Below are 18,655 nucleotides of genomic sequence, written 5' to 3' on the forward strand. Positions count from 1 at the left end.
CTCTGGTATAAGTCTATAGTGGTTTTTTTTTTTAAATAATGAACTTTTTGGTCTATTTATAGTATTCACCGTCTACTTACAAATAACCAAGCGCGGTAGTCTAAAAAATCAACAATATTTATTTTCGACCAAATTGTAGTTACAGTTTTAGTCCTGTGTATATGTTTTATCTATTTTACAATCAATAAAACTTAAATGCTTTAACAGAAAAGATGTCCATGATTCATTTATATTTAAACAGTGTAACTTTTTTGTTCAATCATACTTATATATTATAAATATATGTTTTCAATTTAAAATGTATAAATCTTTTTGGTAAATGTAATTTAATTTTAAAAAGTATAAAAATGAATGTTGATTAAAAATGATGCACAAATTGACCCTTAATGAACTTAATGTTGAGGATCTATTAAAAATATAATAGAATTCATCAAGCGAAGGGAATAGCTCAGTGGTTTTAACAAACTGGATTCCTACATGGAAATCTCGGATTCTAATCCAGCTGATGGCCCTTGGATTTTCCTTTTCTTAAGAGCTCCTTGCAGCAATGCAGGTCGGAAATGTACTGAAAATTAACTCCGAACGATAACACAGATATTGACTCGCCTTAAATTAAAAATAAATAAATAAAATTTGTCATTTAGAAAGTTTAGGAGTAAACCGGAGAAAGTGGAACGAATAAGAGTTTTTGGTTCTTTTTTTTAAATCTTTGTTTCTATTTTATTTAAAAGTTCTTTGTACTTAAGTAATGAAAATATGGCCGATTTTATTAAAATTTAAATAAAACATTTTGTTTACTAAGGACATCCATTTGGAAAAGGAACAATACTAAAGCCTAGTTTTCATTAACATATTATTTAGAAAATTAATTATTTAGCTCTGGAATACTCACTTCCAGAAAAACATTCACGACAGTTTACAAACAGTGTCGCCTTTATATATTACAATATAATAGGCATTCTGGATGTAAACAAAGAAATGTGACACACTGCACATTTTAATTCCATGTTCGTACATCAGCATATTGTTTAAACTCACGATTATGAGTAAACGACTTCAACCAAAATAAACTCATTTGCCAATAAAATTCTCTGCATTTAAATCGCAGTAATGTTAGTCGGATATTTATGAATAGAAGATAACAATTCAAAAGATGAGGTAAAGAGAATGGTTTCTGTTTATGAAGAATTTTTAATTAAACATTTTTATTGATAGAGTTAATTTAAATGCTTAAAGTTCAATTAAATTTAAGTTTAAGTATGGGTATTTCTTCGCCAAGTTACAGTCACATCCTATTATGGTAACCAAATATAATATTAAGTTAAGGGCTCCGTTTTTGAGTGTAGTGCTTTCACATTATGCATCCACGATTTTCTAAAAAAGTATTTTTTTCAGACTCGGGCGCCTAAAAATAATAATAATATTAATATCCAAAATAAGATTTAATCGCAATGCTTCTCTTATCAGTAGCGAGAGTAAAGATCATTTTAAATACTTCAGATCGTTCAAGGTTTGCAGATCGCAGCAGCTGCTGAACACAACCTAACTTCTATTTGGTTAGAAACATTAGACAATCTGCATTATTCACAATAACTGTTTTAGTAAAACTGGTTTAGATTTTTCCAAAAACTCGATTAAAATTCTGTTAAATTTAGGCTTTTTAATTTAGTTCAATTAGATAAAACAAAGATTAAAAAAGACAAAATCTGCATAATTGGCACACTTATGCCAACCCATAAACGGATGTTAGTAAACGTTCTAATTCTGTTAAACGTTATCAAATTAAATATACCACATGATAGAAAATGCGATAGAAAACAACCAGCTTGGATTTTTATTAAGTCGTGAAAGGTTAAAGGTTTTAACTAAGTGGCGCACACCTTAAAGGTATATAAAATATTTTGGCACACTTAGTTGTACGGCGGCATGAATTATTAAAGAAGTTGTGGTGTATACTCAGGAGATTATCCCGATAAATACTGAAAGTGAGATACCAACAGTGCGATATCATAAGAGTGATAAGGACTTAGTTATCACTAGACACTAAAATTATTTCATTAATTTTACAAACCTAATAAACGCTCCAAGCAGATGAATATGTGAATTAAATAGCAAAAATTCCACAAGCTGTATAGAAAAACAAAATATAATATCCCGTAATTCTTACACAAATATTACACTCAACATATCGGCACTTAGCGGACAACTAAACACAAATCTAACGTTCTCCACTGTATGGCAAGCCCACACCGGCCGCGCTAAGTTGAAAGACCCTGGAACGCGCGTGCGCACAACAGCCCCACCGCGCACCACTGAAGTTCACCGACCACCAGAAGACCAACGAAGGAATGTCCTCGACAGAACAGCGGAAGCTAAAGTAATTTAGTTTATGTGTTTCCAAAGATACGAGTTTTGTGTAACACGGTATTACTATTTACTGATGACTATATTATGTCAAAAGTGAAATAAAAACATTTTTTGACAAGTCTTATTTCCACTACACTTGATTTCGCTAAATCCTGACATGCTTCAAAAATTTTGACAACTTTTTTACTTTTACATGGTAAAGTCTCTACGAAAAGATTTGACAATCTGCAAAATTTGTTCTCCCGTGAGGAGCCCTATTTCATATCTTTTGAGCCAATAATTCTCTTGCTTCAGATATATTATTTGTTTGTCTTTTTATTGGGTCATCATAATTATGATTGAACTATTAGTGCTGAACAAGCTTAATTTTAAATGTTACGCATTTCACGTAACGTTAAGAAGATCTGTCTCTCCTCCAACTCACCTTAATGAAATTACTATTCAATCAGCTGGCATAAAACGACACTCAGGACTGCTGATTGCAAAGAGACTAATTGGAATCCGTATATTCGGCTGTAACGACAAGATCTAAACAGATGTTACAGACTACTTACTGGACTCCTTGACCGCAGATCAAATCTTGACTCACAAACCAACATCTTGTTAAGATCAATATGAACACACGTAGCAGAAGTGAGAAGTTCAACCAAACATTCCTAATATAAACGCGCCCAATCCTAACAATATCACAAATTTTATGAAAAATCTTAAAGGCTTCTTATTACATTACTAATCAAACTCCCCAAGCTGATCACACATTTATTTTGTTAATCTGCAAGTTTCACAGCAGTGTAGATTACTATCCTAATGCTTCATAAAACAACACCTCAACTCCCCACATATACCAGTCGACAATCCTGTTAAATAAGTTAAGTAATAACTTGTGTAAGTTGTTGTATTGACGTGTAGAAACCCAAGATTAGATACCGGAGAGAAAGTTTACGTATTACTAGATATTGCCTTAACTTTAGTAGAAGACTTAAACTAATAAGGCTTCGAGATCGATTATTCTCCTATCAGTAATGCTTCATACAAGCCACTACAGAAAACCATAACTCTCTTGTGACGAGCACAAAACTAATGCCTTCGGGTTTTATGCGAGAGTCTGCTTATACGATAAAAATAAAATAAAATTTAATTACGCTAAAAAGACAATCTAATAAGAATTTAAGCAATATTTTCAAATAATCCTAGAAATAAATGTGTAAATTTAAGTAAGTTTAAACAAAGGTGATTGCCCTGTTATAAATAGAAAATGCTATTTGCATTGAAAATGTTTCACAGACTTTAAATGAATTTAAATGAGTTATTTGTAATTCATTGCGCTCCCAATAAAAAGAAGTCATCTTGGCAAAATAAACATCAAGAGAATATATTATACTTTATCTCAACCTCAGGAAATAGAATAGAGTAAATAGAATAAAGTACATTGTTTGAAATAATATTTTAAAAATAAGCTAACTCAAAATTAATGAATATTGAGACTGAAGGACATCAGTTGTTTTATATCTTAAAATAAAGAAAATTATTTATATTAAGCTAGGTTTATCAAGGTATTTTGGACATCATGCTGACTGGAACTTTACTGAGTTCCTGCAAGAACTGTAACAGCATTATTTCCAACCATTATCGTCGAAGTAATCATTTTATCTGTTTTGTTAGAAATAGTCGTCTTGGTCGAAATAGATAGGGTATTTGAAAAAAAATTACAAAAATAAGAATTAAAATCAAAGCTAATTATTTTTGTAAGAATGCGCTTAAAAGAAAGTAATTGATTTCGCTTAATCGTTTCTAATCAGTCATTACTCGTGTAAAAATTAATGCAGAATAAAAAATTCACCTTGTTATGGAGTAAAGCTTCTCTGAAATCAGTTTATTTCAAACTTCTAAAGAACTCGAATGAAACAGTTATATCTGTAAAATAAAAGTTATTTAAAAAAATAATTTCTAATCTAACAATATTTAAGAAATATCTAAACATTAAAAAATAATGTGTTTACATCTAAAAGCAGGTAAGAAATCCAGTTCTCACAAGTTAGTTCGAAAAATTTCTACTAGATAACAGTAGTTACTAGATACGGATACCCCAGCGCTTTATACACAACATAGACCACTAAAAGGCTCCCCAGGGCTCTGAATTTTGACTTCTGAGTAAGTAAGTATCTTGAGTATTATGTCAACACAATGCAAGCTTCTACTTCTTGGTTCTGTACCAGGATACATTAATAATTTTCTGAAGAAGGCTAAGTTAAAGTGCTCCAACCCTTTCAAGTTTTGTGTATCATATACTGAACCGATTAATCAATGAATGATCCTATGTCAGCAGGAAGCCTTTAAACAGGATCCTTGGTCGTAGTTTAAACCGAATTTTAAAGATGGACATACACATTCGAAGCAGAGACATTATCAATATAGGCTTTTTTGAGCGCGCGAATTTTTTTCTTTTTTAATTATCACTGATTTTATATTTTTTAATATGTATTTGTAGTTTTTTAGCCTAAGTAACGCCATGAGAAGTAGAGGCAACATTAAGACTATTGCAAGTGCAATTTATATAATGACCACAAAATTATTTTATTAAATAAAGTTTTGCTGCTCTCCAATAGAGAAAGATACTTTCGAATTAAAAAGCCGATGTTTCTATTAAAAATCTTTTGCACACAACAATCCTACGGCTATTACCTCATCTCTTACAACCTTAGATGATGATTCTCTCCTACTTTTATAACAAACATTCAGTGCCAATGCATAACATTAAGAATATTTAAATATGAACACATATTACACATTAATTAAAAGACACAGGCAAAAATCTCACTACTTTTGAGAATGCATCTAGCCGTAACTTTAAACAAATACCTAACAGAAAAATAAACTTCAATGAAAAGAAAAAAAACCTGTATAAGAATATCCAGATCTGAACACATTACAAGATTTGAACAGGTATACTAAACCTTTAGACAACTCTATCCTTTATCCACAGAAATCTCAATCTTCTCTACACATACGTACACAGACTTTTAATGATTTACACTTGTACATTGTGGATAGAAGCTACTAAGATCTTAATGGATAAGTTGCGGGTATTTCAAAAAATGGTTCCACGTATCGGCTAAAAACAGCAACGAGGGACCATGAAGGATGGAAAACTATAGTATCTGAGGCTCAGGCCCTTGATGGTCAGACAGTAAGTAACCGTCTTAAAAAAGCGTGATTCATTCAAGAACTTGAACTATCCATAATCAAATGTTTTGTGTACAATACACACTCTGCTCTGTCTTTGTGGTTCTACTACCCATGCAAGACCTTGGCCCTTTTAATGAATGCATCTTGACGGTCTACCGTTCGTTGTAACACCTGCATCCGTTTGAAATCTACATCTTCCAACCATGTCGCGATTTAATTCAGAACAATATGCTTGATCACGTAAAGATGTTTTACTTCTGAAAAATAAATCTATAGAAATCAGAAACAAAAATTTAATGACAGATAAAAAAGATTTAATAATTGTATGGCACAGTCACATATGAATGTTAACACTATTTGATTAAAAATGCAATAAAACTCTAAAGAAACATAAATAATCTACTCCAAACATTAAACAAATTTTAAAGAACAAATTAATAACTATATCGCAATGTATACACGTATGTAGGTAACATATTCATAATTTAATAAAAGGCACTGGGTTTATAGGTAAAACGAAGATTTTAACAACATAGAATTTTAAAAATTAACTCTTTTGAAAATTTAATGGCCATTTTGTAAACTAATTTAATTAAATTTCATTTTACTAATTGATACTTGTTGACAATTTATAATTTCATAACATTTTGCAGATAAAAATAAACAATATGTTATTAATGATATTAAATGTGATAGAAAAACAAATAATAATGACAAAAGTTTCTAAGTATTCAACATCATGTAAAAATAAATTATTAATGACAAAGCAAGGGTGCATGCCCGGGGCTTAGAATTTATTACATATTAATATTTTAAATTAGTCACCCTAATCGCGAATGAAGTAATTTTGAGCTTCCATTAGTATAATTACAACAAAATTCCAATTAAAATAAAAATAATAACCTGAGATAAATGTCTTCCAACAAATATTACCATTCCATTAAATACCATACTCTGCCCCAAGCTACACCAATGAAGCTAAATGACACATAAAATGTAGCTATAAATCTTTTAAAAACTATTATTAAAACTACCTACATTTGCCAAAGAGATAAAAAAAAAGCAAATAAAAAAGTTACAAATATTATCTTAATGAACATACAATTAAAAGATAAAAAAAAATATATATAAAATTATAAGGAACATAAGAAAACAAGGTCCCTTAAGATTTTAACTTGCTATTCAGATCAATAATAACGTATACTAAAGTTCCGGATTAGGTGTTACAGTTACTGTGCGTGAATCTTCAGTGTCACTGATATATCCTTCTTCATGTAGGTATCTTGTTGGGTAAAGTACAAGAGGCTCTGCAGAAAGGGCAACCAGATCTCTAATAGGATAAAAAGCTTTCCAGTCATCTCTGAAAAAGAATGGATAAATATAAAATTAAGGCATATTAAAGAAGTTAAGACCTACTGCTTTCGACCTAGAAGTAGGAGATCTTCTGGGCTTATACACTTATTAACAATGTAATATTTTTTACATAATGTGGGTTTGCATTAATAGTTAGTATCACTTCTGTCCTGACTGTACCTCAAAAAAATTAAAAATATGTAAAAAATTACAAATTATATCATCATATGGCCATATGGTATTTCAATAATACAAATCATATCAAATAGTTACTCTGCCGTCTTATACATATGTATATAATATGTTACACTCTTAGAACATATCCTTAAGAATTCACTCGCGTTTGGGGCCTTATCTCTTGGCCGAACAGTGTTTTTACAAACAGCACTGTCCATCAGTAGACAGCTATATCTAAAAAGAGAAAATCATGGGCAGAACAAATATTTATTCTTACGTAATTTGTTTCTTTCATAGTATTTCATTTTCAAGTAAAGGGAAATATCTCATCATAATATGAAGGATAAAAATGCATTAGGATAATAAATTCGTAAGGTATGACGAAAAATTTATATAACTCTAAAAAAATAAGGTTTCACAAAACATAGTATACAAATTTAGTATTTCAAAAACACTTATGCCTACGAAGGGTTGATTGTTGACATCTTAACCTCACAGCATCTACTTAATATTTACTACCAGGTGGTGTAATTTTTTTTTTTTTTGTCACGCAGTTTACATTCTGAGCACATTTTACTCATGTCACTAAGTCAGCTGCAAGCTACAGCTCTTACCATTCGGAAGGTGTAGAAGCTGAGTTGAAAGTTTGGTCCAAAATAAGGAAAGAGAAGAAACCAAAAGATATTGTCGTCTCCCAAGTTTTGAAGTAAACTGAACCTTTCTTAACAAGGCTCTACTGATCGCTCAGCCAGCAAAGGAGAGTTTTCTTCCAGTAGTTTGCGAAGAATTACAACATAGTGATCAACACAGTGATAAAGGATCACTAAACAAACTGGCTGATACGTTAAGCATAGAAAAGTTGTGTTAAAATTTCTCATGAAACTAGAAACTTTTTTTTTTTAAAGAATTATTATCAACTATTTCCTCACTAATGCGTTTTAAAATACACAAAAATGACCTAGACCTGAAATCGTACACGTCTTTAATGTTATTTCCAGCTGAATGGAAACCACACAGGCATTTACTGTCTGTTACTTACTCAGGATGTTTATCATACAATATTGGCAGGTATTCATCAACAGGGAGAATATTTTGCAAAGGTTTTTGTGCCAATAATTTGGTAGCTCCACTGTGTGATAACAAATAACCCAGTGTCCAATAAGAATATCCAGCCCATAGCAAAAACTTAGTTCCTTCTACCGGTTCCTCACTTCCTTCATCAAGTCTCTTTCTACCAAGGTATCTAAAATTAAAAAATAAATAAATAAATAAAATAATAATTGCATAATTCTACAATGAATGTTAAAAATAATGGTATTTATTTGATACAAAGCTTAAATCATGTCGGTAAAGAATGATTAGTAATAGTTGATTTAACTCAATTTGTGCACATGAACTGTCAAATGCATGCACAACCAATCTAGTTTACCCAAACAATAAATCTTGTTTCAATTTCCACTTTATTCTAAAAGTTAGTTTCAACAAACAAAATTATCCATACTTACACTAAATCCCATTTAAATGATAAACGTTTCATTTCATCGAGCAATGAGTGCATTTTTTGATTAAAAAACGGCTCAAATCTCACATCATCCTCAAGTACCATTACTATATCATATTCTTTATCCACCACCTGCAATGAATCAAATCATGTTAGAAATTTATGATACTGATTTAGAAAATACACAAATTTAACCAATTAAGACACTTTTAATAATGTATTTGCAATATGTGCAAATTCATAGTTTATGTTAGCAACAGATGAACAAAAATAAATAAGTATTTGTTTCGCATTTTTATGGTTTCATAATTACATCAAATAACTTTAAAAATTCTTTAATTCTTATCAGAAATTTATTTTTCCGTAGTTTCAATATACTTTTTATTAAACAAAACTTCACAAAAACAAAACCCAAATATGTAGTTGAAACAAATTCCTGTGAGAGAGTCGAAGAATTTGAGAGAGAGTTATAAATATTTCACATTTTAACGTAAATACTCGAAAAAACCGGTTGATTTTTTGTTTGTTTGATTTTTTAACAGAGAAAAAGAATTCTTTTTAAAAAGTGAATATGGTTTGAAGACTATTTATTCCAAACAGAAGTGCTGATAATAACAGTACCTGATTCCCTCAAAGAAGGTTTTATAAGAGTTACAACAGCAGGAACTGTTCCACTTATTTCGATTTCTACTATCCTTTTTTAGGAGAGGAATTTATTGCCTCCGAAAATTCAAAAAGAATTGTAGATTATGTTAGGAAATGAAAATATATAGCAACATATTTAAACATTTGTCAGCATTTTTATTACTTTACACTAGCTCAGAATCAAAGTTAAATACATCGTTTTATATTATAATTTATTACAATTAGCCTAGTAAAATATGTATAAAATATTAAATTTAATATATTATGAGGAACAATATTATGAATAAAAATAGGACATTAAAAATTAGACGAGCCAGTAGGATGATCCTAGTACTGTTTCAATTTATTAATCTTCAGCTTTATTTTTGACAGATGATGTAAATCATCACTAACACCCATATTCATTAACTCTTTCTCTTATTAAGATTATAACAGAATGTATCACTAATTTATTATAGTATTAGGAAGCATTAAGAGTTAATGATTTACTGCGATGAACATATATAAAGATAAAATATAAAGAGACTGTTATGAAACTTAGGTACAGGAAAAGCGAAGTCAAGATTAAAACAGTCCTTGCAGCATTCTGTAAATAGGACTGAGGTGTTTATAATTGTTTTGCAAAAGGAGATATTTAAAGTTGTAGAGAAGATATTAATACTATCGATAGAATATTCAGATTTAAGATCTGTTGATTTTAGATTGGATTCACTTCTAGCCTTATGAATAAACTGTGAATAATGAGGTGACTGTGCCAGTGATATTCTAATAGGGACAAGAACCGTTTAAAGGAACTAAGTTACAATGATTTGAAAACATAATTAATATAATTAATTTATAATTAATTATAAAGTCCTGAAACGTTCTGTTGCCTATTGAACCAATATAATCATCAAAGTCAGATATTAAGTAAAAACGAACTCTCTGGCTCTAATAATCGACCTTACCAAAACTACACAGGCACTTTCTATGTGTTGAGAAAGGACTGATTGGTTCTAAGGGAGATGACAAGATGCCAATTTAGCTTACTCCATTGAGTGAAAGGACTTCAATATAATGGCCAGAGAGGATAGAGCTAACCATAAACCTAAGTCCAAGTTCACTCAAGGTAGGACATCCAGCGAGGAAATGAAAAAAAAACTTTCTGAGGCTGTTGGGAGAGGCGCGGCATTTTTCTGGAGTTAGACAACTTCGACGCTGAAATATTCAATTTGGTCGAACCAAATTTGGGACAATCACGAACCTTAATCACCTTACATCTCTAAACAAGTGACATTATTCAGCCTTTACTGTTCTGCTCTAAGTAAAAAAAAAAAAAAAAAACCAACGGAGATCTCTCAAATTTCATTCTGTATTTCTGACTCTTCTCAAAGACTCTTCCTATTTTATCTAACAATGTCACTCACCATGTCTGCCACATATTTAGACCGAGTAAGGAAATTTCAAAGGTCATCGAGTATTTCTGCGCCTAAGTTCTCTGACGGCAGAAAAAAAAATGCCGCGTACCTCCCAACACCTTCAAGAGCTATGCGCGTGAAAAACGGGAAACCGGTCATTTTAGAATTTTTATAAATACATAAACAATGGCGTCGTAAGGTAAACACCCAGGATCTACCGCAATTTCTATAATTAGTAGTGGCAGAAAGTAAAGCAAATATTTCTTTTATTGTAGTAGAGTTCAAACATTTTATTTCAAAAATCCTGCCTGTCGTAGCAGAGAACTGCATGGAAAATTGTACTAAATTCATTAAATAAGTGACCCTGGATATTCATTTTGTGAGGCAAAACTAGATCAAACTCGTTAAAAAATTCGACTAAATGTAACTTTTAAATAATAATAAATACTATACCTCTTTCCAAATATTATAGTGGCTAAGAAAACAGCCAATTTCTCCTAGTTTCATCGGCCTAAAAAAACAAAACAAAATAAAGTTAATTAAAAAAAAAAGTATTCAAACTAAATTAAAACAGAAAATTCATAGAGTATGCAGTAATTAAAACTATTCTAGTCTTATGAATGTTTTGAAAAAAAACATGAGAAAGTTAATTGAATAAAATATTTTTCATATTATCATAGAGTCTTAATCGAAAGTGACATCAAAGTAAAAATACATTCCAATTACCTTTTATGATAAGGATCTTTGTAACCAGGCATCAGTTTAACCCCTAGGCTCTCCAGAGTTCTGTCATTGAGCAGTCTGTAACAAATAAATAGAACAATTTATTTAATATATAGAATACAAAAGCGGGCAATCCTGTTTAATAAATTTCTCTTAAAAGCAAATTTTACTATTATTCTTTATCACACCATTTTCCGCAATGTTTCTCTCCAAAATTTGAAGTGTTGAAAATTTTAAATGAATTAAACTGGAAATATTCTTTTGTTTAGGTATTTTATTGTTAAATTTGCAAAAAATTGGGCAAAATAAAAAAAATCATAGTTATTATTATACTTTAATTTCTCTCACAACCCACACACTGAAACCAACATTCAGTTCAAGTAATTATAAGCAGGAAGTAAAATAATTTACAAACACTGTATTCAAGCGATAATGTTATCTGAGTGCAAGTTTCTAAACTTCTAAACTGAATTAAACTCCTTCACAGGAGTTGGCTAGCAGTAGTTTGAATCTATATTTGCATTGTGTTAATTTAGAAGTGCTGTGAAAAAAATAAACATTGAATTTTTATTTGTTTTTTAAATTTCTGAAATTATTGAAGTAAAATGAACTTGAAATAAAAATTTTACTTGATCTCGTTGATAGTGATGGTTAAATATAAGTATCTTTTCGGAGTTCTAAAGTTTTTAATCAAATGTGTGTTACTGCTGGCGCACAAAACATTAACTGAAGGATTAGTGAACAATGTTCAATAATTGAAATACTTTTCTGATAAAAACATTTTTCTACTGTCGGCGCGTGGAACAAATGCTAGCCAATATAATGTTAGTTATCTGGTACACTGATCCCGGAGAGTATACGGCGCCTGATCTTTTCATATCCACCGAAGCTTTAATCCTAAAATATAATTTTAACCTTTTATCTAACATTTCTGCAGCTCACAAAGAAGAGTATTATATTCTTTTTCAAGTTTATGTTTCTTTGTTATTGATAACTTTTAGCGGGTCAATTTGTTTCTATAACATTCTTTTCAACAGTAATATTACTTAAGTCTTATGTTCAAGTTTATAACAGCTTTCCTGTGCGATTTAGAAATTTATTTTTACATTATTCTCAAGTAAATTGTTCACATGTTGTTGATTATTAGAATTATTACTTTATTGTTAAAATACGTCCAACTATGGTCATGGCAGATGGAACAAATCTTGGAGAATTGCCACGCAGAACATTCTCTCTGTAAACAACATTTTCAGAAGCCTATCAGTGAAATGTAGAGGCACCTAGGGAAACAATATCTAAGGAAAATAAAGCCAGTATATTCTATTGCAACAACTCCTTCTTTATTTTTCAATCTTTTGTGACATATACACAAGGAAAAAAAAAATTAGGAAATCGGTCCTAATTAATTATATATTGTAACCGTATGGCTCTTATCTTCTAGCTACACATTTTGTTTGTTTGTTTATTTGTTGTTTTTTAAAGCAAAACTTCTTCCTTTTCCTGAAGATATGAAGTTTCTTAGTGTCAATGTTATGCTAAGTAAACAACTAAAAACATCTCATAATTAGATAGCAATACTGTCTTTGACATTTACCATAACAATCACAAGTATTTTGAAGAGAACCATACTAGGTTCATATTTTTTAATCTTTTGATCAGTAACAAATACATTAAAACCATTAATTAATAATTACAACTAATACATGTGGACAGTAATCTACCGCTCAATAGTTAACTTCAGCATAGAGTGATAGAATTCCTAATGAGTCTTATTTAGAGTATGTTCAAGTAACACACTCGGCAGAAACTGCCATACAGCATTAATGATTTGAAATGCAACACTTGAATAAGTCGCTCAAAGTTAGTACGGAAATGAACACTGGTTCTACATTTATAGAACTATTATTATTGTATAAACACCATGGCAACTCTCGATTAACAACTTTGTCAATCATGGACGTTGATTAACATTACTATCTATTCTGTACATTCCATTGGCTTTGTGAACTGTAGATTTTAGTTTCCTATTTACCTCTTAGTTTAATCATTAAAGATTTGTTAAATAATATTTTGTTAAAATATTTTATTATGCAATTTTACTAAAAATTTTAATGTAGGCACAATATGAATTTTGTTACAGATGAAACTCAGATTTAAAAGACTTATTCGGGTTGATTTAAGGAGTTTATTTGTTGTTCAGCTTCATAAGAATTTATTTTAATTTTAATTATAGGGTTCAAATAAACTTTCAGACAATAATTTTTTTTTTTTTTTTTTTTGTTAGTGAAGCTTGTTGTTGAAGTAGCAATGTTGCAAGTTTGTTGGATTTGCAAAATTAATCAGTTTCTAAGAAAACACCTTTTCTTAGAGTAAAGGTGCGAGTGGTAGGAGACATTTTTAGTAGATGATTATAATTGTTATATTCAAATAAACAACGAAAAGTAGCAGAAAGTAAAAAAATTTAACATTCGTTCAGGTACACAATGCTGTCAACACCATGAAAGTCACATTGCCAAATTCTTGTTCGAGAAAGGGTTCGAAATTTTCAAGTATTAAACATTTTTTGAAGGCAGACAATTTCATTCAGAAGAGAGCAACTTATTCCGTTACAACGAAGTCTTTAGCAGATGTATCTTCGGATCTATAGCTTCTATTTATTTAAAAATAGAGTTTGCCCAATAACAGGATTTTGAGCACTGAAAAACTTTTTACAAAGAGAAGAGATAACCCGTAAATAGATTCTAAAAGTTTGCTAAATTATATTATTGATGGCACAAAAAACATTAACCAAAGGATTAGTGCCCAAAGAAACCAAATTTACATTTGTAAATTGATTTTATTCCCTGGTCTTGTAATATAGATTGCTGACTGTACTTGGGGAAATTACAACGCAGACGTAATTGAACCTAAACCGTAATCTTTCTCTGATTAGTTAAGTAAATTCCGATGATTGCTTTATAATTCTGTTGGCAAAACTTTCGTCGGCAAAGCGTTATGTATTAATCCCTTTCTCTAGTGAGATATTTGGGATTTTTTTTTTACTCTCACAGAGCCACTATAAATTAAGTATATGATCCAATTCCCCACTCTAAAAAGAGGACCTGTACTCTTGAGTACATGGCTTACAGAATTCATACTTTCTAACTCTAGAGGATTTAATAAATGGTAATATACAGGGTGATCCATTTAAAACGTACCAATCGCTAATAACTTTTTAGGAAAGCGGAATTCCGAAAAAAATTAACGAAGTAAACTATAGGTTTTTGTTTTATCTAGTTTTCAAATTTTTCACCCCCGATACCGTAGCTTCATTTTTGGCGGAGTTACGGGCAAAAACCTGATCGGAGTTACATAAGTACCACTGGTTTCGAAAATGAAAACTATATAAAAAAATTGTGAATAGTGGCGTTAACTCCGTTTCGATATCCCTAATATTTGTCGCGATATTTAAGATCAAAGTTACAATTTTATCTATTCGTGATCAGTTTTCAATATTAAATTTCCACCAGAAATACAAGTTTTGGGAGGCTCTCTGACTGCAAAAAAATTTTATTTGTGACGCAAAGAACAAAAATAATAATAATTGAAGATTTTAAAAATGTAGTGTAATGTAATGGTTGTGGGTGAATCAGGATACAATTTGTTTTATCATCAAATAAAAGCAATCATCACATCATGTTCATGTACCCCGTATGCCTTTGATTTGATGTTTTGACCTATGATTACGGTAACCTTGCCAGGGAGGGGCGAGCGTTGATCTAGTTGTCAAGAGTGGGCTTTGTAAGTGGGAGATCCCCAATTCGAATCCCGCGTGTGCAGTCATTCTGATTACTTGAAAAAACATAATTTTTTTTTTTAATGAAGTGTAGACATACGCTGGATTCCCCTTATTTACGGCTAACGTAAGGAGTAATTGTTACAGTTACAGGTATGACAGTCTTGAAACAAAGACACTGTCAAGCAATGTTGTTTTCTATACCCGAATCACTGGAATTACTCATCTTTTCCCATTGGAATGAGGAAACCTTCTGCTGTAGAACCAAATGCTTCAGGCAACTTTTTAGGGTTTATGGAGATCATTCAAACTTGCGATTATTTCATGAAAGCCCCACTGAAACGCTGTAAGTATGCATAAGGAAATTTGACGCTCATTTTGTGGGCCCTACGTCCAATCCACATTACAACTAAGAGCCTAAGATCCATAGGGTTTACTCCCTTTCTGGAAATAAACGACTTAGGTATGAACTATGGTGCCTTAGAATATACTTCTGCTTTCTGTAGTGTAGATATTGTGTAATGAGGAACGTGTACTGTGCTAGGTAGCGTGGGTATGTGACACCTAGAAAGTTGTGTAAAACAGCAAAACCTTGTGGGGAATACGAAAATAAATATCAGAAATAATGTATGTAGGAAAATGCTAAAATCATTGTTTACTTTATAAATATACATAGAAAATGCTACAATAAATATGCAAGATTGATGGAGATCTCCAATGATTAACATGCACAGACATGTTGTTTCAAGTTAGGTCTCCCACTCTCTCAGTAATATGACATGTTTCAATTACTCCTCATGTTCGCTGTAAATATGCATGTTGAATTTGTTCGCTCATTTTTAGTTGCAGGTGTATTTGCGTATGTTACTCCCGTTAGCAAATGCAATTTGTTTGAACAACCTGTCCGTAAATACAAAGTTAAAAATTTACCTTTTACCCAGTTTTGTGAATAGAAAATAATTATAAACGTCAGCTTTTTAACATACCTGGAAAAATTAACTATGTATACAATAATGTCTGAAATATTAGTCAAACTAGGCGATTTACTGCATTATCTGAGTTTTATTTCAATTTTTAGTGGAAATATATGATAATTATTTGTTAATTACATAATCAAAAATCTGCATTTAATTTTCCGTATAAAGTATGATAAAAAATGTCCAATTTTGGAATGGCGATCGTTTGGTTAGTTTTATTTGCTTTTCGAAGTTTCACACTATAAACGAATTAATATGATGAAGAAAATATAGCATAGGAAGAAGCTCGGAGCACAAGGCAGATCAGATAGCAACTCAGCTGGCTCTGCAAAGTCACCAGCCGTAATAAGAAATCCGCTTTCAAAGAAAGCTGATTAAGAAACTCAATATGCTGTTACACCTGAAGAATACAAAAAAAAAAATGACACCCTCTACTTTCTTTGTACGCCTCAGTCAACGGGACTCCGGAGTTGTGACTAAGAGACAGCAATTATTGTGAATAATAAAATAGGAACCTTGGACAGAATCAAAGAGAAAAATAATTTATTACCCTATTTTTATAGGTCACAATATCGCTATTTATTCATTTTTTAAGAAAGAACTTCATTTTCATATTTAATTCTTCAACTTTTATTTAATTTTAGTTCAGCTATTGTGTGTAACTAAACATAACGTTATATCTGAAGCAATGAGATTATTTCTGATCTTTATTACAAAAATAATATTAAGTGTATAGTCCAAAAAATATCTATAGAATTTTCTAGTCTAATTTTGCACATTATCTCAGAACAGGTTCCAATTGAACTTTAGTTCAGATTTATATTTATAGATCGCGCACGATTGCACAAAATCGAAATAATGTTAATCAATAGCCTTAATAAAACAAAGAGATTAGCAGATGCATGAAACATTTAAAATTGCCAATACAAAGTTTTTTTTTTATAAAATCATCAAAACATTTTTAAAGAACTGGAAATAAACAACCTGATATTTAGAAATTGTAATCTTAAAGTTTGCTAAGTATATTTATAATTAAATTTTGCAATTCTATTTTAATTAAGTCTCAAATTAAGATTTAAGACTTGGTTAAAATTTACATTATACAAAATTTAGAAATAGACAGTGAAGGTAATAAAGCTAAGTTTCATCCAAGTTGGTGCAAAGATTGCTTGATGAAGCAGCTTCTAAACAATAACTAGAATTTAATTAAATCTGACAAAGTACACTCTAGCGATGAGAATTTCCTTATTTATTGAATCTATTATCGAAAACATCCAAATATCACACTCTTCCTACTATAATTATAAATTAATAAAGTTCAAGTTAACAAATGAACCTAATTGTCTTTATTTTATTTACTTAATTGAACATTGTCCATTACTAAACATCCCACTTCATCTTTCTCTAATCCTGTTTCAGCCCAGCTAAGGCTCTATTCTCCACCTACCTTAACTCTAACCCTAAACACTGGGCAGGCCATTTTCGTTGCCATATTCGCAACGTTCTCAAACTCTACATTACCTCATACTGGACGGATACAACTCCATTCCGCTCAGTGATTAAGATTTCAAATACGGCCACTAATGGTAACTACACTAAAACAAATGAGACCTTAGTACGTTTCGTCAACTAACAATAAATTCTTAACGTGTCTGAAGGAAATCTTAATCAATGTTAAAAGAAAGTTTTTTTCAATTAAATTGAAATTATTGCAATAAGAGAGTGGTGTGCACTCCAGATGTTTGTTTTCTGTTGACGGCCATTAATAACAGTCCTTTAGTTACTTCAGGTTGCACAATAACAGTGTAGTAAAGGTCCAAAATTGTGAAATAAGAAAAAAGTTATTAGCATTTTGTTCTCCCTTAATTCTTTAAGTTTGCTAACGAGATCTTTAGAACTCTGATTCATTTTAAATATTGAAGAACTTTTTATTCTATCTTTTTACTTCAAACTTTTACCTATTGTTTCATATTATTTTTAACTAGAATGAATAAGTTGTACGCTGAAAGTATTAAAACTAAGAATTCCTTGTTAAATTTTTCCTTCTTGATAAAGCAAGTAAAATCATTAAGTTTCAGTAAATTTTGCGCACCAAGACAGTTAGTTTTCAATGTCGTGGAATTCTATTCTGTTTTATCACAGTGCAAATGTTGCACCAGTACTTCGGAATTCGCTACTTTAACTGTGGATTGTTGAAGACATCTCATTCATAAGACCAATCATCACGTAGCAACCCCCAGGCGATGAAACCATTCATCCAAGTTCACTAGAGGAGTTCTAAAAATAGCAACAGGAGCTGGCAGACAGGGAACACCATCCCTTTATGCCAACTTCCACCATTGTCATCAGAGGATATGTTCTTCTTCACCAAGGTCGGTCAGTAGACAATTCGATAAGTGACAAGGCATAATGTCATACAAGGACATGCAACTATGTCTGCATTTTTAAAATGAAAATTTTATTTCTGTTTAGTCTATTTTAAAAACTTCACAGTGCAGGCGGCATACCAGTTGTGGTGCTCTGGACAAAAAGTTTGTACTTCTAGATAAGCATT

At 30.9% G+C, this 18,655-nt stretch overlaps 2 protein-coding genes across 3 annotated transcripts in view; both read right to left on the minus strand.

Moving 5' to 3' along the window:
* CalpC (calpain C) overlaps positions 1–2,265 on the minus strand; it is a 99,056-nt gene extending 96,791 nt beyond the window's left edge. The window contains exon 1 of one of the 2 annotated variants that reach the window (XM_074119643.1): positions 2,072–2,265. The gene's annotated coding sequence lies outside the window, so the exon portion shown is untranslated. The remainder of the gene's footprint in view (positions 1–2,071) is intronic. The other variant, XM_074119648.1, reaches the window with a different exon arrangement.
* Positions 2,266–5,845: 3,580 nt separating this feature from the next.
* Positions 5,846–18,655, minus strand: part of LOC141449827 (glycosyltransferase 25 family member) — a 184,266-nt gene continuing 171,456 nt past the window's right edge. Inside the window, exons 6-10 of the mRNA XM_074119657.1 lie at positions 11,353–11,427; positions 11,080–11,137; positions 8,589–8,716; positions 8,123–8,326; positions 5,846–6,913 (exon numbers count right to left, since the gene is read on the minus strand). Of these exons, the coding sequence (XP_073975758.1) occupies positions 6,757–6,913; positions 8,123–8,326; positions 8,589–8,716; positions 11,080–11,137; positions 11,353–11,427 (622 nt within the window). The 3' untranslated portion in view covers positions 5,846–6,756. The remainder of the gene's footprint in view (positions 6,914–8,122; positions 8,327–8,588; positions 8,717–11,079; positions 11,138–11,352; positions 11,428–18,655) is intronic.

The sequence above is a fragment of the Rhodnius prolixus genome, unplaced genomic scaffold (genome assembly GCF_049639745.1).
Source record: "Rhodnius prolixus isolate KJV_2025 unplaced genomic scaffold, Rpr scaffold_2, whole genome shotgun sequence".
Lineage (NCBI taxonomy): Eukaryota > Metazoa > Arthropoda > Insecta > Hemiptera > Reduviidae > Rhodnius > Rhodnius prolixus.